Source organism: Aethalodelphis obliquidens, unplaced genomic scaffold (genome assembly GCF_003676395.1).
Source record: "Aethalodelphis obliquidens isolate GAN/ISIS:26980383/991018 unplaced genomic scaffold, ASM367639v1 scaffold121, whole genome shotgun sequence".
NCBI lineage: Eukaryota > Metazoa > Chordata > Mammalia > Artiodactyla > Delphinidae > Aethalodelphis > Aethalodelphis obliquidens.
Genome location: NW_020838065.1, coordinates 1,214,182 through 1,236,719, shown reverse-complemented (window position 1 = coordinate 1,236,719; position 22,538 = coordinate 1,214,182). Strand labels below are relative to the sequence as shown.

Below are 22,538 nucleotides of genomic sequence, written 5' to 3'. Positions count from 1 at the left end.
GAGAAGCTACGTAGCGCTGAATTGTGGAGGGTCCAAGACCACAGATCCAGGATGTGAGCCTGAGAGAATCTGCCCCTGGCCAGATGGGGCAGGGCCTGGTCTGCATTTTAGAATGGTCCCAGGTGTGTGGGGTTCGGATGTGTCAAAGGGAGTGAGTCTGGAAGCAGAGAGACCGGTTAAAAGGGTGATGAGATGGTCCAGGTGAGAGAGGATGAGGTCTGAATCTAAGTGGGAAGAAGAGGGATGGAGAGGAGAAGATGCATCCCAGGGATACTTGGGCAGGACAATTGGTGTTGGGAGGGTGGGAGGGAGAGGAAATATATCACAGTTGGGCTTCTGGATCAGGAAGTTGATGATAACATGAGGTCTGTTGTAGAGTCCCTGAAACCCAGACAGGGGTCTTAGGGAGTCTTTGAGAAGCTTATTTCGCTTTACAGGACCTTGGAGCCTGAGTTGGGGCCCATATTCACAGAGAGATGAGAAGGGAGCTTCCCTTCTAAGGGACTAAGATTTTCTCAGATCCAGGAGTGGTGAGTTCCATTCAAGATCTAGCTTGGGCAACTGTCTGAGTGACCTAACATCCATCGGCCCATCCATCCATCCATCCATCCATCCATCCATCCATCCATCCATCCTTCCATCCATCCACCTAGCCAGCCAGCCAGCCAGCCAGCCTTGTGTCTATCCATCCGTTTCTAAGCACAGTAGTTGAGTTCCTATTCCATGCTGAGCCAAGATTGCAAGGCCAGCTTCTCTCCTGATCCAAGAAATGGTCCAGTCCCTGAGTCGGCCTGGGATTCTAAGTACTCACCTCCCTGAGCCCTAGTCCCTTCCCTTATAAAATGGCAATGAGCATGAATTTTTCAGTGAGTTGTAGGATTCAATGAGATAAATGACCCATCTCAGTGCCTAGAACAAAGTCCCTCAGCATGTTTGTTCTCTTCATGCCCTCATGCCCTTTTCATTGTCTCCAGGATGGCTGAAGTGTCCCTGCCAAAGAAATGGCCCCATCTCCTCTAGATTCTCAGCCCTGTTTCAGGTCAACAACTCTTGGCTCACCAGCTACTCTGTTTGCTCAGGGTCCCCTGAGCTACAAATCTTACTCAACATCTTACACATCTTAGGGCTACACAGACAACAGACTCTGTCGAAGTGGCTAAGAGCAGAGAACAGGCCAGCCTGGGTTTGGATCCCAGCGCCACCACATTGTGGCCGTGGTAGTTTAGGCCACAGAACCCACAGGGGAGAGAGGGGTTGGGGGGGCGGAGGTGCGGCTGGGATTGGTTTTGAGGAGAGTGACTGTAAGTCCTGGTTTGCCTGGCCAAGTCCGGGTTTATGACTGTTGGCCCAGAGTCCCCTTTCACTCTGCAAAGTGCCCTGGTTTGGACAATAAGCCATATAGTCTTATGGCTTGTTCTGGAAGATTCTGGGGAAATAAGGCAGGGAATCAGCTATGCAGTGCTTGCTAGAAAGGTCTCCATTCATATCAAAAAGGAAAATAAAGACAATCCTGCTTCTCAAAAACATCACCGTGTTGTTTAAAACACCGCCTTTTGTCCTTTTCCCTGTGCCTTTTCTATCTACTTTGGATTTTATTGTCTCTGGAAGATTGCATCTTGCTTTTTTTCATCTAACATTATAACATAAGCCTTTTCCTGTGTCTTTACACTCAGCACAGATGTTGTTTTTAATGGTTGCATCACGTTCTGTCATGAACCCTAATTTATATGGTGAACCCTTGGGTGTCCTAGAACCTCTCCTACCTGGAGGGAGTGATTTGGGTAAGACTGGCATTCATGCACGGGTGGGAGGGGCGTTGCTGATCCAGGGAAATGCAATTATTACTGAGTTCTTGTGTTGGATTCATCCTTGAGCTGATGGGCTCAGAGATTGTCTGGGTACGTCCTCTCCCCTGCCTGCTCCAGTCAGACCCCGGGCGGGAGCAGAGGTATCCAAGGCACTCCTTATGGGCTGGGGGTGTGTCTCCTTTTTAATAAGGTTTGGATCTTTGACAGCTTTGAAGCCTACCTTCCCTGCCCTCGTGGAGCTCAGGGTTTAGCGGGAGAGGCAGTTATTAATCAAATGCATCGCAAGAGAAACAATTACGTAATGCTATGGATCTCCACCACTTGCAAAAATATTTTGTGGGGAGTGGGGCTGCCACAGCCCTAGCAAAAGCATGGAGACTTGGGAGCTGACCAGAGCTGCCTTTGGGACTCTTGAGAGCAGTGGAGAAGGTGGCCACACCCCAGACCCCAAGCATTTCAGCCCCTCTGCTCATCTCAGCCCACTCCTGCTCATGGCCTGCCTCCTCTCTGTCTGTGACAGACCCTGTGTTCCCCTGAATGGTAAGTCCTGCCCTGTCTGCTCACCTGCACTCTGGCCACGGCTTCCCCCAGACCTCTGGGCCTGGAGCCTGGGTGGCTGGTGGTGTCTCACACTGAGAAAGGCACCCAGGAGGAGGAGCAGTTTTGGAGGGAAGATGCAAAGATCCGTCTGTACTGAACTGTACCACTGTGTCTGAGGTGTCTCTGGCGCGAGCAGTTGGAGCTGCGGGTCTGAAGCACGCGATGTTCTCCTTTCCCCAAATGGGGCCTCTTGCATGTTCCAACCTCAGTGAACAGCATGTGGTCCAGACACGGAGCCAGACATGGAGGAGGCATCTTTGACACACGCTTCTTCTCTACCTCTTGGTCTCAAATTCATCCCCCAATTCTCCCAATTTTCCTTTTCTGGGAGCTCCCTAATCCTTTTGCCCCCTCCCCGGTCTGGCCACCATCTCTCAGCTGGGTTATTGTAGTAGCCTTTCTCTCTGATGGCTCCCCTCAATCTAGTCTCCAGAAAAGCAGCCAGCCAAATGCATTTTGCATTTCCAAAATGCAAACCTCACCATGTCACCCCTCTTCCTTTTAAATCCTACCCCTGCTAGCCCAAAGACCAGCATCCTGTCACAGCCTCAGGGCGCAGCGTGACTTGGCTTCCTGCCTGAGTGGGCTCAGGTGAAGGTGCCCCCAGGGAGAGTGTGCACAGTGAGGAGAGACCCAGCCAAGCCCAGAGGAGCACCCACATTTGAGGGAGGACACAGGAAGAGGCACAGCAGGGATAGGGAGGAAGAGCAGAAAAGCAGATGCCCCAGAAGCCAGGGTTGCCCATGTTTTGAAAGAGATACCCTGGTCAGCAAGATCAAATGCTGCTGAGGTGTCAGGAAACGTGAGAACAGAGTGGATTTAGTGGCCCTCGAGAGCCTAGTCGGGGCAGTGCTGTAGGAGGGGAAGGAAAAGGAGGTGGGAGCAGAGATAGCATGGCTAACGTGCATGGGACAGGCTGACAGACACTGAATTTCGTCACACCGACGACAAGGATTTCTCCAGGAGCGGCATGATTGCTGAACGGAGTAGAGAATGGTCCCAAGAGCAAGTGTGTGGTCCAGAAAGGGAGCAATCTGGACCACAATCTGGACCAGCAATCTGGGAGAACAACCAGCTCCAGTTATTCTCCTTTTCTACAATTCTCTGTTAAGATCCATTTGCTCCTTAAATACACACAATTTGCTGCACGTAAGTTTTCTGCAGGACCTAAAGTTTAACGACAATCAAAGGAGGAAAAATTGACATTCCAGACCATCTGTTCATGACCTGGATTTTTTGAGGGGATCTGGTTAATGACAACAGGGTTTCCCATCAGCACAGTTTGAGAAACTTGTGCCTCTTCTCATCAATATGTTTATTTAATATTCAACCAACATATAAGCCCCACGGAGGCGGCACGGTGCTGTACACCGGGAATATGGGCATCAACATTCCTGCCCGGCATGCAGCCAGCACAACTGCACACCAACACAGCATGAGTGTGCATTGCACACATGGGTGCATCCTCTCTGTGTCTGTGGTCAAAGCATCCACTCTCACCAGCAGGCTGAGTGACACGGTAGGGGTCACCTGTCACCTCCCTCTGGGAACAGAGCAGTCCCTCCCCTGGCCCTCTTGACTGTCCTCTCTTAGAGAGCCTGGATTTTGATCTGAGCTGCCCGGCACAGATCAGGCAGGGCCCTGAGACATTGTCCCATCTGAGCCCCACTTTCCAGAGGGGTAGCCCAAGGCTACATTAGATCCTCTGGGTCCAGGGCAGGGGCGGCTGACCTGAGGATGCCCTGTCCTTGTTTGGGGGATAAGTGCCCCATGTAATGATTAATCCTGGTGGCCCAAATGCCGGTCACTCATTGACTGACAAGGCCAAAGTCTGTGGCCAAAAGAGCTGAGGCTGCTTTGGGCTTTTCTCAGAAATCACCTCTTCCCCCGCAGTTCCCTTCCTTACATGGCCCCAGCCCTATGCCCTTCCTGCTGGCCTCAGGGACCAGGCCTGAACGGGAGGCTGTGGACTCCCAGTTGGTTGTCCCAGGCTCTGGCTTCTGAGTTCCAGACCTGAAGCTCGGAGGTTGGCTTCAGACTTCAGGTCCTGGCCTTCATGCTCTGGGCCTGGAGCTTGTCTCCAATTTCTGGGGTCCCCACTCTGGTTCTGGCCTCAAGTGGGCTCCAGTATCTGAGTTCCAGTCTCGGGCTTCAGTTTTAGACATCAGATGTCAAGCTCGGGGCTCTGGTTCTTGGCACTGGGCTCTGGGTTCTGAGCCCTAATCTTCAATTTCAGATTCCAGACACCAGGTTGGGCTTCTGACTCTTGCCTCCAGGTTCTGGGTCTGTGCTTCAGGCCCCAGATCCAGGCTTTGTGCTCCAGATTCCAAGCTCCAGTTCCACACTCCAAGCTTCAGGTTTTTGGTCTGGGTTCTGGGTTCCTTCAGTGCTTTGGCAATGGGGCAGGAAGATGGGGGCCTCCTCGGCTTGTAGGGTTACCCCGGTCCACCAATCTTAGCTGGCCACTTTGTCCTAGCAGCTGGCACTCTGGGCTGGCCTGCAGGTAGGACGCTCATTCACCTCCTTGGCTTTCTGTCTCCGCTTTACCCCCAAGCCAGTTCTCTGGAGACAGGAGTTGAGATGGTCACAGAGCACCACTCACTCAGTCCCTCCCTGCAGGAGTCAGGACACATGCACATGTTCATGTCCCTAGCTCTTCTTGGACACCCCCAGGACCATGGTGGACATGAATGGCGACCCCTGTGGTTGTACAGTGGTACGGGCCTGTGCCCAGCTCTGGCTACATTTGACTCACTGTAACCAACCATATGTGTTCCTCCCCATCTGGGCCTTCATTTCCCTGTGGAAGCTGAATTCCAGCCTCTAATCCCCCAGAAGTCTGAGTCACCTGATCACCAGACCAGGCCCCCTACCGGGTGCACTCTGTGCTCGCCCTTGGGGGTGGGGTGGCTGTCCCCAGAGAACAGTGCATCAGCACTTGCAGCCCAGCTCCAGGTGAGCAGCCAATGCCTGTAACTGCCCCCACGCTGGCCCAGAGCCAAGGTCACTGTGTGCCCTGTTCTCGCCCTGTGCCCATCCCGTACCCCAAGGCTATTAAGGTGGGTGGGGGGACAAGAGACAGATTCTTAGAGGCTTGGAGCCACATGGGGTTGGGCCCCACGGGTGTCCTTGAGGAAGTCACGCCTCCTCTCTCAGACTGTGAACTCTGTAGGATGGGGGTGTTGGAGGCTGCAGAGTGGTCAGCAGATGTGTGTTCGCTCCCTTCCTTCACACTGGGTGCTGGGTGAACAGGCCGACTCCTCTCCGGGCTTCCCACCTGGTGGGATGAGGGGAAGCAGCTCTGCTACCTTTCCCGACCACCCAGGAGTCCACCTCTGTGCAGTGACTTTGAAACATGGCCTCAGGGGTTAACCAGCTGGTGCTCCTGGCCCCCTTCCTTGTAGCTGGGGCCTGGCCAGGCTGGGACAGTGAGGGCTCAGGGCTGCTTCAGGGGGCATGATGGGGAGGAGATCACAAGGGGATTGTGGCAGAGGGACACACCCAGCCAGTCAAAATGGGCTGAGGGGGCAGTGGGCTGAAGCCCCTAATGGAAGAGTTGGGTACCACTTCTGGAGAAAGGGATGGCAGGCCAGCAGTGACAAAGAAGTGGCTTTGGGGAGTTCTTTGTGATATTATAATTATTTTTAATTGCATCCTTTAAAAAAAATTAAAGCAAAGGTGAAAGTCTCCTTTGACCACTACCCCTTCTGCTTCCCACCTCCCTGTCAGTTTGGTATGTATCCTTGTAGAACATTCTCTCTCTTTTCTGTACATTTATAAGTGCCTGTGTGTTTGTGGTTTATATAAAGGTATCATGCCATGTTCATTGCTCTGCATTCTCTTACCAAACTGTCTTGGAGAACCTTCCATGGCAGGACATGCTGTACCCAATTCTTTATCTGCTGTGTGGTATCACAGAGTGTGTGTGTGTTACCCTACCCCCCGCCCCTATCCACTTTTGCCAGTTTTCAGGCAATAGACAACCCTGCAGCGATGGGCCTCCACGTGCCCAGAAGTGAGTGATTCTCTAGTGGCACTGCTGGAGTCACATGCCGTGTGTTTTTAATTTTTAGCAGAAATTCCCAAACTCCCCCCAACCCAGAGTAGCCACATCAATGTGCCCTCCTCTGAGAGGGCCCTGGCTCCCCAGTGGGGGTTTCTACAGCATCCAGGCCCTCCTTGGTGTGTGTCCCTGCGTCAGACAGCCTGAGTGCTGGTGACACCCCAGCGGCAATCCCCTGCATGATCCTGAACTAGTCACTTACCCCCCTGCAGCCTTGATTTCATCCCCACCAGGCTGTTTTGTTGTGAGGACAAAATGAGATAAAGGATGGAGGATGCCTAACTTGGGGACCTCGGGAGATGTGAATTCCTCCTCCTGTAGGGGCTGACCTCTACGGAGGCTCTTCTACCTAGGCTTCAGCCCTCTGCCCCCTTAGCCCATTTTGTTTGGCTGGCTTGGCCCAGCCCTCTGGCTGTTGAGGTCATCTCATGAGCCAGGCTTGGCTACTCAGTGTGGTTCAGGAATGACCCTCTGACCCCAGTCAGAATCCCAATCCTGGTCATTTTCTACCGTCCTTTGGGGATTTGCAGAAAGGACATGCAGGGAGAGAACACGTGTGCAAATGAAGCCAACACAAGAAAGCAGGACTGAGATGGACAGAGATTCCTGACTAAAATGATCTAAACTCCTAAATTTACCCAGCCACTCCTAGACTTCTTCATTAGATAAGCCAATGCATTCTTTCAGTGTGTGTGTGCTTGTGACTCTGAGTGGGATTTCTAAGACTTACAAACACAGAAGTCCTGCTTCATTGAAGGTCTCAGCTTACACAGCTCAGGAGAGCTTTCCTGGTCACCTTGTGCTATGGTCTAAATATTTGTGTCCCTCTGAATTCATATGTTGAAATCCCAATGCCCAAGGTGATGGTATGTGGAGGTGGGCCTTTGGGAGGTGATTAGGTAATGAGGATGTAGTGAGATTAGTGCCCTTACAAAGAGACCCCAGAGAGCTCCCTGACCCCTTCCACCATGTGAGGACACAGAAGTTGGCTGTTACAACCTGGAACAAGGTCCTCACCAGAACCCCACCATGTTTGCACCTGATCTTGGAGTTCTGACCTCTAGAACTGTGAGAAATAAATTTTTCTTGTTTACAAGCCATGAAGGCCCCCTGAGGAAGGCTTGCACTTGACTTCTAGAGAAAGGCCAGCAAACCGCACTGATCTCTCCCAGGAACTTCAAGGGTGAGGAGCCAGTTACAAGATAGGGGGCAGGTATGGGGAGCCCCTGGCAGAGGGGACAGAAAGTACAAAGAGCTAGAGTGGGGAAGAGAGCTCAACCTGTTGGAGGTGGTCAAGAGGGCCCCTCACTCCCCCAGTGCCTTCTCAAGGCTCCTGCGTCCCCTTGTTTCCTCTGTCACAGCAGCACCGGGACTGAGTCTAGCTTCTCTGCCCCCAGGCTGGGGCTCTCCTTCTGGGGTTCTCCCTGTTCCTCCTCCCTGTGTGGGCTGTGGGCTTCTCTGGCCACTGGGGGACAGAGAGGACCACCCAGCCAAAGCAGGCAGGGGGCAGAACCTGCCCCCACCACAAAAACCAGTGTCCTCCTCGAGGCCTTCGATGAATCCAAAGTAGCCCACTGCCATGTCTACAGAAACACTTTCAGTCCCCAGTAGAAACAGGACAGTGACCAGACACTGTACTCAGATTCAGAGAACAGCACAATGACACCAGCAGAGGCACAGCTGCCCAGAGGGGTCTACCCCTCCCTCCTCTTCCTCCCTCCCTCCCCTGCTTCCTCCTTCCCTCCCTCCTTCTCTCTGGCTGTCTCTGTCTGTCTCTCACACTCACACCCCATACTCTGTGCAGTCAGGAAGACAGGTTCTGACAACAGGAAGTCAGGGGGTACATCCTGAGGTCCCCAAGGGCTTCCTGGCGTTGACCCTGGTGACAGAGGCAACACAGTTTGGGGGTGGGGGCGGCACACAGGGTAGACTGGCACACAAGGAACACGCCCTATGGCAGAATAATAATTATTATTATAACAATATCATACATCCAGGACAAACCCAGCTGCCCCAAGCCAACTGCAAAATCCAAAAGTTCAGTAGCATCTCTGTGGGTAGAGGGAGGGGCTGCCTGCCTGCCTGCACCCCCAGGCCTTACTCATACCAGCTCCCCGAGGAAGAGCCGGCCCCTCTTCCTACTCATTGCTGAGGCCTGGCACATGGTGGGGAGGCTGGCACTGCCAACGCCGCCCCTCCGTGTTGGGCACACCTGCACTGGGGGCTAGGCCCACTTCCCCCTGGTGGCCTGGCAGCAAGGGATGGATGAGCAAGCCTGTAAGGGACCAAGTGGTGGCAGCTGTGGAGTGTCACTCCTCTGATTCGCCTCTCCATCCCCTCCCAGCTCTTCCTGCGGGCCTGCCCGTGGCAGGAAGGGGCCAGGGACACTCATGGCACAGACAGGGCATGCAGAGCGGGCCCATGGCATGCTTGGCCCGCCAGGTGCCATGCAGCCGGCCTGGACGGTTGGGCAGCCGTCAGAGGGCCGAGTGCGCAGTGGAGTCTGAGGGGCTCCCCTTGGGCTGGACCGCTGATTCAGTCTGTGGTGGGGCTTCCTGGGAGTTGGCTCCTTGGGCAGGCAGCTGCAGAAATTCTGGAAGCACCAGGTCCTCTTTGCGCAGAAGGCCCCTCTGGTCATGGGCTCCACTGCTCTGCACCCGGTTCAGCAGCTCCACCAGGCCTGGGGATGGCCACAGAGTCAAGGGGACCATGGGTGCAGACCCACCTATGCTAGCCTACCACAGTCCTGCTGCCCTTACTATGGCCACAGCCTCCCTGACCCCAGCACCAGTGCCCCCATCCCGCCCCCTGTCCCAGGCTTTCTGGTCCCTCAACCCCAGTGGACCCTGTTCCAGCCCCAGTGACATCCAGGCCCCTGCCTCAGCTCAAGGCTCTCTAAGGCCACCCACCCTCAACGGTCCCCAACCTTCTGGTCCCTAGCCACCATCATCCCCAATGTACCTTCAATGTCACAGGTCTGCCGCTTCCCAGTGATACTACTGGGTGCCTGGGCCAGCGAGTTCAGGGACAGTGGAGGGAGGTGGGCGGCCTTGTCCTGGATTGTAGGCGGGCCACCCTGTGAGAATGTGGGGTTAGAGCCACAACCGGAAGGGGAGGCTGGCGGGCAAAAGAGGGTGCCCAGTCCCTCGCTCACCTGGCTGAGGCAGGGCGATATGTCGCCAGCTTCAGTGATCTTCACACCTGTGGCAGAGAGGGCCACCGTTCCTGTCTGCCTCTCGCCTGGATCCCCTTCCTCTTGGGCCAGAGCTGTCCCTTACGAGCCCCTGGGCCAACGTCCCTTACCTGGGAGAGCGTCCAAAACCAATCTCTCGGCCGCCACCGAACTCACTAGCTTCCTCAGATCTAGTGGCTGCTTCTCGCCTGGCTGAGGGGACAGGTCAGCAGCCCGCGGGACAGGCAGTCCGCCCCGCTCCGCCCCTGCCCCTCGGCTACACGGCTCACCCGACGAAGCGACACCTGCTGCGGGCTCAGGCCGTGCTTCGCCAGGATGGGCTGCAGCGCCTCCTGCAGCCGCTTGGTGGGCTTGGCGGAGATCCGCACCACGCGCTCCAGCGGCGCCAACTCGAGCCTGCGCGGGACCCTGGCGCTGCGGAAGGTCGGAGAGCCCGCCGCGCCTCTCCCCCAACCCACCTGGGACTGGCCGGAGAGAGGGTGGAGCCTGAACTGGGGAGGTGGGACCTCTTGGGGGTGGGGCCTTAGCCTAAGGGGCGGGGTTAGCACCAGGGGCAGGACTTGGAGGGAGAACAGCAGCCAGAACTGGGACCCAAACGAGTGCTGGGACCCCCGGACCCTAGACTGGAGCGACAGACACTTACTCGAAAGTGATTCTGTTCTCCAGCCGCACTTCCTGGTCCGCCAGCACGGTGCAGTCCTGATCCAGGACCAGGGCCTTCTGCAGGAGCCAGGCAGGGTCTCAAAATTCCTTCTCCTTCCCTCCTCCCCCATCCCCGGGGTCTGAGGGAATAATCATCACTTCCTCCCAGGGCCTCCACTGAGGCTCCCTAAGGGCCAGAGGGAAGGGCCGGTGGTCGGGTAAGCCATAGAGATGCCGACAGAATACAAGACCGGGCTGGATCAGAGCCTAGTGGCAAGAACGCTGGACATGGGGCTTCTCTGGTGGCGCAGTGGTTGAGAGTCCGCCTGCCGATGCAGGGGAAACGGGTTCGTGCCCTCGCCCGGGAAGATCCCACATGCCGCAGAGTGGCTAGGCCCGTGAGCCATGGCCGCTGAGCCTGCGCGTCCGGAGCCTGTGCTCCGTGACGGGAGAGGCCAGTGAGAGGCCCGCGTACCGCAAAAAAAAAAAGAATGCTGGACAGACTTGGAAAAGGAACAGAGTTACGAGAAACATGGAGGTGGGGTGGGCACGAAATGGTAATGGGGCTGCTTGGTTAAGGGGTAGGCTTAAGTCCTGGAACATGGGGGCCACCTCTTCCTGAGCCAGGTCAGGATCTGCCTCCTGGACAGCTGCCCCTTGTCCCTCAGGCATGGGAAAACCAACTGGACCAGCTGGACGCATTTCCTCCCTCACCACCTACCTTTGGTCAGCCACCCAGGCCTTGTCCCTTTTTTTTACACTTGTCCACTTCTCTCCATTCCCACCTACTAAGGACACTTCTTGTCTCCTCACTGCAAAAAGGGCTTTTCCCCGCAAGACAGCTGTGAGGCCAGAAGGATGCGAAGTATCTGGCACAGTGCCTGGCACACAGTAGGTACATAAAAGTAGCTGTAGTAATTATCACCCCTGGAGGCCCTGCTGCCTGCACCAGCCCGGGGCTGGGAGGCAGCCTCTTCCAGGCAATAGGCCTGTGCTGTGCTGCAGGGACAGGTGGAGTGTGGGTGGTGAAGTTATATTTAGCAGACATGAAAACCCATCAGGGCTGCAGAGGCTGCCTGGGTGGCCCAAGAAAGTGGGCAGAGCTTCTCTTACTGTGGCCCTCATACTCCCATGCTCCAGGCCCCTGAACCTGTACTGCACTTCTTCCCACCTGTGCCTGGAATGTCCTCCCCCCACAGCTCTGCCAGGCAAACTTGTCCTCATCCTCATCAACGGCCACCTCTCCCATGAAGCCTCCTGGGACCAACCAGAAATGCCTTCCTTGACCCAGAAACTCTCTGGAACTTCAACTCCTCCTCCTGATCACATCCTGCCTAGCTCACCTCCAGCCTTTGGACCTGGAGGACAGAACTCAGCCTGGCTCCCTCTGCCCCCACCTGGCAGGGGCTTAGGACTGTTACTGGGTGAATGAAATCCTGACGCGTCTCCCTGGGATACAGCATCCTTCCTTTAGATTTCCCCTTATTGGATGGTTTAGTTTAAGTGAATTTTGCCCTAGCCTCCTCTTTAAAGCTATGCTAGTTTGTACCTAAAGGAAAGTTTTTCATAGGTTGGGTGCAGTTGGGTGCCCCTGGTGGCAGAGGAAGTAAGGGATCCCCAAATGGCCATTTCAGGGATGGGCAGTCTGAACTCTGGGAGTGACAGGGAAAAACTCAGCTCCAGCAGTGGTTTTCCCCTACTCTTCCTCCCAGAGACTATCACAGTGAGGATGATGGCTGAAGCTAGAAACCAGGATGGGAATGGGGTGGGGACAGGATTTTCATGGGATGAGAGTGGATATCTGAGTTTGAGTGAGGAGTTGGTGCTGGGTTGATTTGGAGTTGGGCATGGGGCAGGGGGCTGGAGTTAGGAAGGGGGTGGGGATAGGGGATGGGGTTGGAATTAGAAGTGGAATTGGTGTTGGGGTCATGGCTGAGCAGAGACAGGAATGGGGGTGGGTTCAGGATCAGAAAGGGAGTTAGAGTTGGGGAACAGGCCAGGTTCGCACCTGCTCATTGCCCACCAGGTAGACCTTGATGTCAGGTAGAGAGAGGCCTCGTTTCTCACAGATGCCTTCCAGCATGTCACGGATGGTGAGGCCAGGTCGGGCTAGGGCCAAGGAGGCTGTGCCATCAGGCAGGTACACGCAGCAATACTTCCCTGGTCGGCTTTCACTCTCGCCTTCTGAGCTCCCAAGGCTCTTCCGGTGGCTCTGATTCAGAGCAGGTGTCAAGGGAGGTGATGTGTACACACGCAAGGACACACAGACAGGTACACAGACAACGTAAGCTCACTGGGGCACACACAGGCATACACATGCCCAAGGGCACACTTGTAGGCAGGCAGGATACATCCTCCTACAGGAATACATGTATGCTCACCCAAACGTATGGGCACCCAGAGACAGGTCCACCCACTGACTGCTACACATGTGTTGTACACACCTGGGCACCCACATGTGCACACACATCAGCTGAAGAGGATGTGCACCCATAACATGCATGGGGCCCAATGTGGTGAGGACAGGAAGAAAGTGAGGAGGCTGAGTGGTTGGCCATGTGGATCAAGTGGAGGATGAAGTGGGGCTGGTGACTTGGAATGAGGGTGGTCACACAAAGGGGCCTGAGTAGTGGCCCGAGCCCACACCACGTCTCCCCCAGCAGTGGGCTCACCTCAGATTTGCTGCTGACAAAGGCAAGAAAGCCGAGGTCCAGACTGGCAGAGGAGTTGAGGGACCCCTGGGACTCTCGGCGCAAGGCTGAGTTTGACGCGCCGCCCCCTAGTTCTAGGGGAGAGGGAGAATGAGCAGGACAGCCCCTCCCCCAACCCCTCTGCCGGGGCCTCTCCCCAGCCAGGCGGACCCTGTTGGAGCCCTTTACAGGGGTCTAACGTGGTTTGGGTTCCTGGAAGCTTCGCTGCTGAGGGGGGCTTCCCAAACTTCTGGGGTCTAGCGTGGGAACCGAACCACCAGGGGAACATGGGGGGCACACGGGCCTGCATTTCGATTTTCACAGTCTTAGAGACTGCGGGACCAGTAGGAGGAAGGGGGTGTTCTCCAGGCTTGCCCAGACTCCCGACCCCGCTCATCTCTGCGGCCCGCTCCTGCCCTCACCTCTGCGGAAGGACGAGCGGAGTGGGCGGCCCCCAGGGCCCTCAGCAGGAGGCAGCTGCCCCAACTCCTCCACGCCCAGCGGCAGCGACTTTCCGGGCTTCAGCTTCGGCTTCTGCAAGATACAGGGAAGCCACTGGCACTGGGCCGGGCCCCACCCGCAGGCAGACCGTGGGCACACCCTCGCAGATCTGCACCCGGTCGCCTGCCCCCACAGGCCGTCGTCCGCACCTTTCTCGTGGCGTCAGGGCTGCCAAGGCGCGAAGAGCCAGGTTCCCGCAGGGGGCGACCCTCGGCCTCCGCAAGGAGGCACTCGCGGTACAGCGGGGATTTGACGAAGCGTGCATAGCTGTCAAACTTCATCAAGTTGAAGATCTGCGGAACCGGCGCCGGGGCGGTGAGCTGGAGTGGGCGCTCTGCGAGCCGCCAGAGTCCCAGACCCGGCCCTGGGGCTTGGCGGCGTCCGCAACCTAGGCAGCGAGCCCCTAGCCCTTCCTTGCTCCAGGTCCCGCCCCTAGTCCCTCCTTCACTGTCTCCTCTAGTCTTACCTCTGACCCGCGCCCTGCCCAACGTTTAGCTGGGTCCCAGCATCCAGATTTGCACTCTTCCCCACCCCATCCCCACCATCTCTGCCGCTCAAGGTCCGCCGCTGGATCTGGCCCTGCCTCTGCTCCACCGAGCTCCCTTCCAAGGCGCTGCCCCTTATCTCAGGCCGCGCCTCCGGGACCGCTCACCTGAAGCTGCTGTGCCCGGAACATGTCTGGTCGGGGCTCTGCCAGCACCTCCTCGCCGAGCCAGGCCTGCCTGTCGATGTTCACAGGGCTCAGTGCCTGGCTGGACAGAAACTCCTGGTAGATGTTCCGGGCCTCCTGAGCTAACTGGGGCAGGACGGACAGGAGAAGGTCAGGGGCATGGCTCAAGCCCTGGTCTCATCTCGCCACCTCAGTTCCCCCTTCTCCCCACCTGCTGGGTGTCGCTGGCGGGGATCTGCTGGAAGCGCTCGCAGGCCTTCCAGAATGTCACGTTCTCAGCACTGAACTCCTTCTTCAGGAACTCCTGGGGGTGGGGAGAAGGGGGCACAGACACAGAGGCGAGACACAGAGACCCAGTCAGGGGATGTGGTCCAAGAGATTGGTATAGAGAGAGGGCCAAGAGGCCAAGCCAGACAGATAGGGTCAGACAGACAGATGGGATGAGATCCGGAGGCACAGAGAGAAAATAAGAGGCAGAGAGAAGGAAACATCCCAGCTGGGAGAAGAGTAAGAGAGTGCCAAAGAAAGGCCAGATGAGGCAGCTGACAGAGGAGTCCCACTCTGGCCAGCCTGAAACTCCATCCATGCCCTCTCCCATGCCCCCCACCCTTCCCCCCATGGTGGCCACTGCCATCTGCCCTCCCTATCCCACCCCAGGGCTTACAGTGAAGTAAGCCAGGCCCAGCGGGTCCTGCAGCAGCCGCTCGAAGGACAGGCCCCAGCTGGCCACAGGCTGCTCCTCGGTGGGGAAGGGGCTGCTGGGGCCACTGGGAAGGCTGTGGATGCTGAGGGAGCTGCCTCGGCCCTCTCCCTGGCCCTGGGGCCCCGCCGTGCTGCTCAGCTCTGCAGGGGGATGGACAAGTGCAGCTGAGCCTTGCAGCCTTCCCCAGCCCCTGGCCCAATCCCATCTCAGGTACTTTTCCTGGAAAGACAGCAAATGGCAGGGGTATCCCCACGCTGTTTCCACATACACCCCCCTCAGCCCCCACCCCCACCCCAGCCAGGCTTCCTCCACATACTCTGTCACTTACCTCCATCTGAGACAGCCACAACCTACAAGAAACCCGAGGTAGAAAGTCAGAGTAGAGCCCAGGGTGGATTCTCAAGGGATAGTTCTAGGCCCAGCCCCCAGGACTGGAGCTGTGTTCTCTGCCTGCAGGACCACACTGGGCATTCTCAGCCAGGTCACTGCTTGCTCAGGGTTTTGCTCAGGCTGCCCCTGGCTCCCCTTCCATCATGTGCCAACCACTGTGTGCACTGGGACTTATACCAGGTACATCCCAGTCACCCCTGTTGACCCCCAGCACCCACTGGGTGAGCCTGGGTGTAGAGCATGGTGGGTAGGAACACAAACTTTTAATCTTGTCTCTGCCACTAACTAGTTGTATGACTTTGGGCAAGTAACTTGTTTGTCTCCATCTGTAAGTGAGGGATGATGATAATAATAGTTAACTTACTTCCTGGGCCTGCTGTGAGGATCAAATCAGTTTAATATATTTCCAGCGTCTAGAATAGTGGCCAGCATGTGGCAGGTGTTATAGCAATGTTTGCTGTTGTCTTTGAGGAAGGAGAGGTGTCTCTGTAACTGATGATCTCCTTATTGCAACTGCCTCCTCTTGGAAACACCCCACCATGGGCAGGGCATAGGATGCTATTTTATAGTAGAGAGCAGTGGCTCTCAAACTTTAGTGTGCATTAGAATGATGGCGGGGGGGAACCTCCAGAGATTCAGTTTCAGGAGAGCCTAAGACTCTCCGTTTCTGACAAGATTCCAAGCACTGATGCTGCTGGTTATGGACTATCCTGTGAGTAGCTGTAGAGGCCAATCCCTTCCTCTGCGCATCTCCCCTTCCCCCATATGCACAACTCTGGGTTCTCTGGGAATCCCAACCATTAGTGAAACAGAAAAACCCTCCTTTCAAAATGACTCTTGCAGTGGTTTCCCTCGGTCTTCCTACCTTCCTAGCAAATCCTCCAGCTTCCTCATCATCTATACACACAAGGTGGTCTCTACCCCTCTCTGACTCTGTTCTGGGCCCTTTCTCCCTCCCACATCTCCCCAGCTTCAAACACACATAGCCAACTTCCTGCTGACATCTCCACCCAAATGCCCCACAAGCCCTTCCAACTCAGCCAGTCCCAATTGGAAACCACGTCTGCCACCACCAAAGCAGGGCACGGAACCAACTTCCCTGAATCTGGTTTTCCTCCCATCACCTGGGCTCCTAACACCAGGGCTTGACTGATCCCCAGTTCCTTCCTCCCTCTCACCTCCTACATTTTCACTAGGTCCTGTCACAGGAGCTTCTGCCACCTGTCCCTTCGTTCCATCCCTACTGGAAACAAGTCTGCAAACACCTCCTCCCCAGGAAGCTTCTCCCTGCCCTCCCAGCTGGAATCTCCCTCTCTGTTCCCCAACCTGGGAGCACCCGGGTCACACATCTGTGGGCCAGAGCTGGCCTGCAAATAAGTAGGACATTATTAATATCAGAATGTTTTTGGTTTTTTTAAACTTTAAAGGGGTTTCCCACATATGAAAGTCAGGAGTTTTACATGAAACCCCAGCTACCTTGAGCTTCTTCCCAGCATGGCAACCTTGGCTGGCCCTGAGCAGCAATCGCTTTCCCTAGAAGGGTTTCACACTCTCCTCAGAGGTCTCTGGGGCCAGTTTGATGCATTTATGTTATTTATGGAGGCAGACCCCACACTACCTGAGTTCACATTTGTGCTGTGTGACCTTGGGCAGAGTACTTTACCTCTCTGTGCCTTAGTTTCTCCCTCTATACAGATGGGGCAAATAATGGTCAGGACTTCAAAGGCTTGCTGTGATTAAATAAGTTAAATATACATAGAAAGAGAACTCATAACACTGTCTGGCATGTGGTAAATATTTAAGGAACATTACTATTATTGTTGTCGCATTAGTATTGGTGTCTGGCCCTGCTTCAGCTTTCAATTTTGCCAAGCCCTGCGGTAGAGGGAAGAACACAGGGATCGGGTCTGTCAGACATGGATTCAAATCCTAGCCCTGTCCTTTTCTAGTTTTATAACCTTGGGCCCCTCCCTGAGCCTGCCTCCAAGCTGGAGCACAGGGCTAAGACATTATGGAGGAGGAGGGAAAGCTTGTGCAGAGGGAGGCTGGACGTGGAACTACCCTGCACGCCCTCCCCTGGCTGCCCCAGCCTTCGCCTTCCTGCCTTTGCACTTGCCCATCTCACAGCTTCATAGGAATTCTCTCCCGGGGCTGCAGGACAAAGTCTCAACTCCTGGGGTGTGTGAAGGGGACAAGTTGAAGCCCAAGGTCCCTTCCAGCTGTTCTTTCCCTTTCCTGGCCGCTGCCCTCATGCCTGCACCTGCCTGTCCCACGTTCTTCCTCCCCAGGCTGCTCTGTGGCTGTTCCCAGCCTTGGTTACTGCCCTCCGTCCAGGTCTCCGGGAACCATCCTGACTTTCCCCTCCCACTCTGCGGTGGCCACCTGGCCCTCCCTCTTCCCCGCACCCAGCACACACCGGGCCTCTCGCTGGCCCACCCTCCAACCCAGGACTCAGCTTCTCCCTTGCTCAGGGCTCTCCACGGCACTTTTCGTGTGTCAGGGGGTGGGGCACGGGATGCTCTTGGGCAGCCCAGGACCCCAGGGAAGGCAGAGGGCTCTGGGCTTGGCTTCACTCCTATTTCGTTTTGTTCTTTACATCCTGTTGAATGGATTGTGTCTTTATGTGGGGCTGGCTCCCAGGCCCTCTTCCGGCCCCACTCCTCACTCTGGGAGGCAGAGCAGTTGCTGGGTTACCGCTGAAGCTCTGCCTGAGCCTGACTAATAAACCCCTTCAGCCTCCCCCATTGCCCTCCCCCTCACCTCCACCCTACACTTCATCAAACTTCTATTTTCCCCACGCCCCTTCACACTCCTGCTTCCTGCTTTACTATTTCCTCTGCCTGGTATCTGCTCCTGCTTCCCCCACCTTACAGCTCTCCAGTCTCTGCCTGTTGACATCAGTCTTCCCTAAACTCCAGTTGCCCCGAATCCCCCTGCCCACCACACTGCTGCCCACCTATTTGTAGGCCTCTCCCCTACCAGCCTGTAGCTCCTGGAGGGCAGGCCTATACCGTAGGAGAGAATCAGCCTGAACTCCCTCCTCAAAGAGCACCCTCTTTGCCCAGGTGCTCCCAAGCAGCCACAAGGGCCCAAGTTGCCCTCCCCTGCCCTCACAGGAGGCGCTGGCACCCCCTTTGCCAGGGATGCTTTGACTCCGAATGCCCCATGCAGTTCTTCCTGGGCCCCTCTAGATATTAATAACCTGGTCTGAGACAGGACGGAGATCCAGAAGTGGCAGGGAGCGGGGATGGGGTCCAATTCCAGATTGACCATTCTGAGGCAAGTAACTTCCCTTCTCTGGGGCTCAATTTCCCCCTGGGTAGCATAGGGCTCAGCATTCCCAACCTCCTGGAGCTGCCAGGAAGGGTGAGTCAGCGAGGCCCCATTTGTGAATGTGGCAGGTGTGCAGCAGGGAGAGTGGCATGCTGCTGCTGCCGCTGCCTGGGGCTCTGATCTGCCCAGGCTCCTGGGTCTGGGGAAGTTGTGCTGAGCAGGGCTGGCCTTGCCCCACCCTGGCTTGCCTGAGGAGAAGTGGTGAGTGAATGGGAGAAAAGGGGAAGAAAGGAGGAGGAAGGGTGTGGTGGCCAAGCGGCAACCCCAACCCATGGTCTGGACTCAGTTTGCCAAACATTTTTCCTTGGAAATGGGCCCTGGGGGAGCCACTGGTATCTGAGAATACAAAGATGAGGGTGACCCGACATTTCCTGAGCTCTCCGACAGAGAGAGAACATGGACGGCACACATCCATGTCACACATCCAACCTCACATCCTTATCCTATGTGGCAGGTATTATTACGCCCATTTTACAGATATGGAAACCTTGGCCCAAAGAAATCACACAGCTGGGAAGTGCCTGAGCTGAAATTAGGGCCAAAGTGTGCCTGACTCTGGAAACCTAAGGTCTCCCCTCCACTGAGCTGCCTTCCTGGGTGAACAGCAGACGTACCGGGGACCTGGGAGCCCCAGGGCCTCAGCCCTTGTGGCATAGATGGGCAAGGTCGATTGGGGTAAAGGGCTCAGGGGCTCCTGGATGAATTCTGCCCCCTGGAGGGGTGACTTCAAAGGGAGGGCTGATTTACTGAGCGTCTTCTGGGCTTGGCCCTCTATATCATCATCTTATTTCATCCTGGCTTGGGGTGACTGAGGCCCAGAGATCCTCTCTGGGTAGACCCACTGAGAACCCTGGCTGCCTGGCTCTTCAGCCTGAGTCAGCTTTGTGGAGCTGGCCTATGGCCCTGAGCTAGACTCCAGGAATGTAGGCCAAGGTACAGTGGGCTCTGCTTTCCAGGTCTTCCTGTGCAGGGAGACTAACTGGGCACCCTGAGAGTGACAGGATGCAATAACTGCTCCTCTCCAGGCTTTAGGCTCGCCAGCCCTTGGGCCTTGTCCCTGTACACACATCATGTTTCCCTGCGTGTAGGCCTTTCCCCATGCTGTTCCCTCCTCCAGCTGGCACATCCTTTCAGGACATCTTCCACACCAACAATGCATGAAGTGAGTGGAGAAGTTTGTTCTCCCTCCCGGTCTTCCTCAAGCTTTCTCTATTCCTGACTTACTGCTCTTATTCAAACCTTAATTTTATTCTGGTATTTGCGCTCATGCCTTTTGTGCCTTGCCAGACCAGGAGCTGTTTGAGGGCAGGGCCTAGGGCGATGGGCCTTGGTCTTGATGCCTGGGACAGGGCCAGCACTGAGCAGGCCCTAAGGAGGGATTGTTGAATGAATGCATGAGTGAACAAATGAAGTGGGAGTTGGGACTCTGTGAAGGCATCTCTGGGAGGGAGGCTGGGAGCCATCTGTAAGTGACAGGTTTCATTGCAACCCCCTGACAAGCTGAGTGGCAGAAAGACGAGGCTGACAAATGAAGTTGCCTCAGCAGGGAATGACGGTGGTGGTGGGTGGGGTTGGTGGCAGGAGGAGATGGGGGAGGACGAAGCCAGGCAGTTCTGGGAGGTGGAGGAGACCTGGCGTCGAGTCAGATTGGCCTGGTTCAAAAGCGGGTCCCTCTCTTGCCAGCTGCCCTTAGCATGTCATGTACTCCTTTGAACCTCCCTTAGGAGGTGACTCATGGAAGGAGGCTGACAGCTGGCCTACATCTATGCACATCCGATGCTGGTCTGTCCCTCCCTGTCTCAGCTGAGTGTGGCCTCAGAAGGCTGCCCGATGGCCAGCAAGTGGCCAATCTGTGACCCTCCGGATTCCAAGAGGTGGCACAGAGTTCAGAATGGGCCCGGAAAGGGACCCATGTATCTGTGGACAGATACATTGCATGCATGGTCATGCACACACAGACCCTTCAGGTGTACAGGTTAGAAACACACAGGTTCTCCCTCGTCAGGAACACCTGAGCGTTCGGTCATATGTATGCACATATGTAAACCTGTGTGTGAACGTCGCTGAGAAAAGCAAGTCCATGGGCTTGCAGGGCTGGGGGTAGAGCTTGGGGGCCTTCCCTGCTCTGAATGACTCTTGAGTAGAGAAGCTATAGGTTGATGTGGGATGGGCAGAGGCTGGGTCTGTCTCTGGGCCCCCTCAGCTGCCCTGCAGTTCTGGGCACTGCCCAGAAGCAGCAATCCAGTTGCCCTCTGGGGTGGGCGTGGGAGTGGGTGTGTTCCTCCTTGGCCTGGATGCTTTGGGAGGGGTGAGCCAAGCATCATGCCTCCAGAGAGTGCGAGGCCCATGGATGCTCGAACTTCCAAAGTCATTTTGATGGTAGAGATAGTGAGGTGGGGGACATGGCCAGCTTGGAGGGATTTGCCTCTCTCCTGCCCAATAAAGAGATGCTGGAGGAAGAGGTATGGAGACAGGTCTTGGGAATTAGGAGGAGGAGTAAGGGTGGGGAGTGGCTCAGCTTCTTGGTGAGGCAGGGGATCCTTGAAAAGGGGCTGAGAATGAAGGGGGGCATTGGGCTGACATTTATGGAACCCCCATGGTGGGTCAGGGGGCTCATATTCATTATTCCACTTAATCGTCTCAGCAAGCCTTTGAAATCCCTTTCAAACTCCTCCTTTTATAGATGAAGAAACTGAGGGTCAGAGAGGACCCTCTAGTAAGGGACAGCAGAGCTGAGATTAGAACCCAGGTCTCTCTGGACCCATTGGCTTTGTCCCACAGTACTAGGCTGGGGCTGGGTAGGTGACTAGGACACTGGACTTTCTGGAGTTTTTAGGAGGGGCTGGGACTCTGCCAAGTGGCCTGGTGTCCTAGGGAGAGAAGAGAAGACCGACACAGCCAGTTCCATCTGCTGAAGCGGGTCTCTTCAAGGGCAGCTCTCACCTGGATGCCAAGCAGCCAGGGAGAGGATTTAGCAGCAGCCAGGGGCACCCTAGTGCTCAGCTCCCCCCACCCGTCCTAGTAGCCCAGGAATAGAACAGACAGAAGCTGTGCCAACCGGGCCTGACCCTGCTGACCCATCCCAGGCTGCCCAAGGACGGCTAGTTCTGGCAGGAAGCCTCTGGAGTAGGTCTAGGTGGAGGTCAGTGACCCATTAAAGGCTGCCCCTTACCTGACCTTGGGCATCAGGACACTGGGTGAGGGAGGGGGCTGAGGTTAAGTGAGGTATGGGGGCTTGGGTCCCCGTAGGGGTATACAGGGGGCAAAGGGCATGCCGGGACTCCCTGCTACCCTAGGATGCAGTCAGCCCCAGATGGTGCCAAAGTAGTAGGTAAGAGAGCAGTGGGGACTGGGCCAGAAGCCTATGCCTGCTCTCCTCTGGCCTCATCACCGGAGTGGCCCCAGGTCCCCATCAGAACCATCTGGAAGGTCCTGGGATGAGGGTGCCAGGTTCTACCACCTGCTGCTGCCTCTCCCCAACTTCTCCTGCCCGATGGCAGCATGCAGGCTCTAGCCCAGCCCTGCCGGGTGTGCCTGTTGGGCTCCACCCTGGGTGTGCCCACCCCCTCCCTGTGGGCCTGGCCTGGAGCCCGCACTCACCATGCGTCCGTTGGGGACGCCCAGGTGCTTGGGCTTCCCTGGCATGCCGCTGCTGTTCACGGGTCCCCACTGCGGGGGGCGCCCACCATGGGGACTGTAGGCAGCTCTGGCCAGAGCCTGCACGGCGAAGGGCAGGCAGCAGAGAGAGAGCCCAGCTCCGCTCCTGCGGGCCCTCACATCCTGAAACACCAGCTCACTACCTCTTTTCTCTTCCACAGGAAGTGTCTCTATAGAAACCGAACCACAGAAAGAAGCAAGGTCTAAGAGAGCGAATGTTTCTTCCTACACACACACACACACACACACACACACGCGCGCGCACGCACACACACTCACACGCACATA

At 56.1% G+C, this 22,538-nt stretch overlaps 1 protein-coding gene across 3 annotated transcripts; it reads right to left on the bottom strand.

Moving 5' to 3' along the window:
* Positions 1 to 8,423: 8,423 nt before the first annotated feature.
* RGS14 (regulator of G protein signaling 14) lies at positions 8,424 to 22,365 on the bottom strand. Of its 3 annotated transcripts, none has more exons than XM_027098266.1 (15): positions 22,194 to 22,365; positions 15,199 to 15,220; positions 14,832 to 15,010; positions 14,379 to 14,471; positions 14,150 to 14,293; positions 13,647 to 13,790; positions 13,419 to 13,530; positions 12,979 to 13,091; positions 12,315 to 12,518; positions 10,308 to 10,384; positions 9,934 to 10,060; positions 9,775 to 9,856; positions 9,626 to 9,672; positions 9,433 to 9,547; positions 8,424 to 9,151 (listed from the first exon to the last, which is right to left on the bottom strand). In XM_027098266.1, exons 1-15 carry the CDS (start codon positions 22,236 to 22,238, stop codon positions 8,949 to 8,951), a joined length of 1,707 nt encoding a protein of 568 aa, XP_026954067.1. In that variant the 5' UTR covers positions 22,239 to 22,365; the 3' UTR covers positions 8,424 to 8,948. The 3 variants fall into 3 exon arrangements, with proteins under 3 accessions (XP_026954067.1, XP_026954064.1, XP_026954066.1); XM_027098263.1 differs by having other exon boundaries at positions 9,934 to 10,078; positions 14,832 to 15,089; positions 22,194 to 22,300; XM_027098265.1 differs by having other exon boundaries at positions 14,832 to 15,089; positions 22,194 to 22,299.
* Between the last annotated feature and the right edge of the window lie 173 nt (positions 22,366 to 22,538).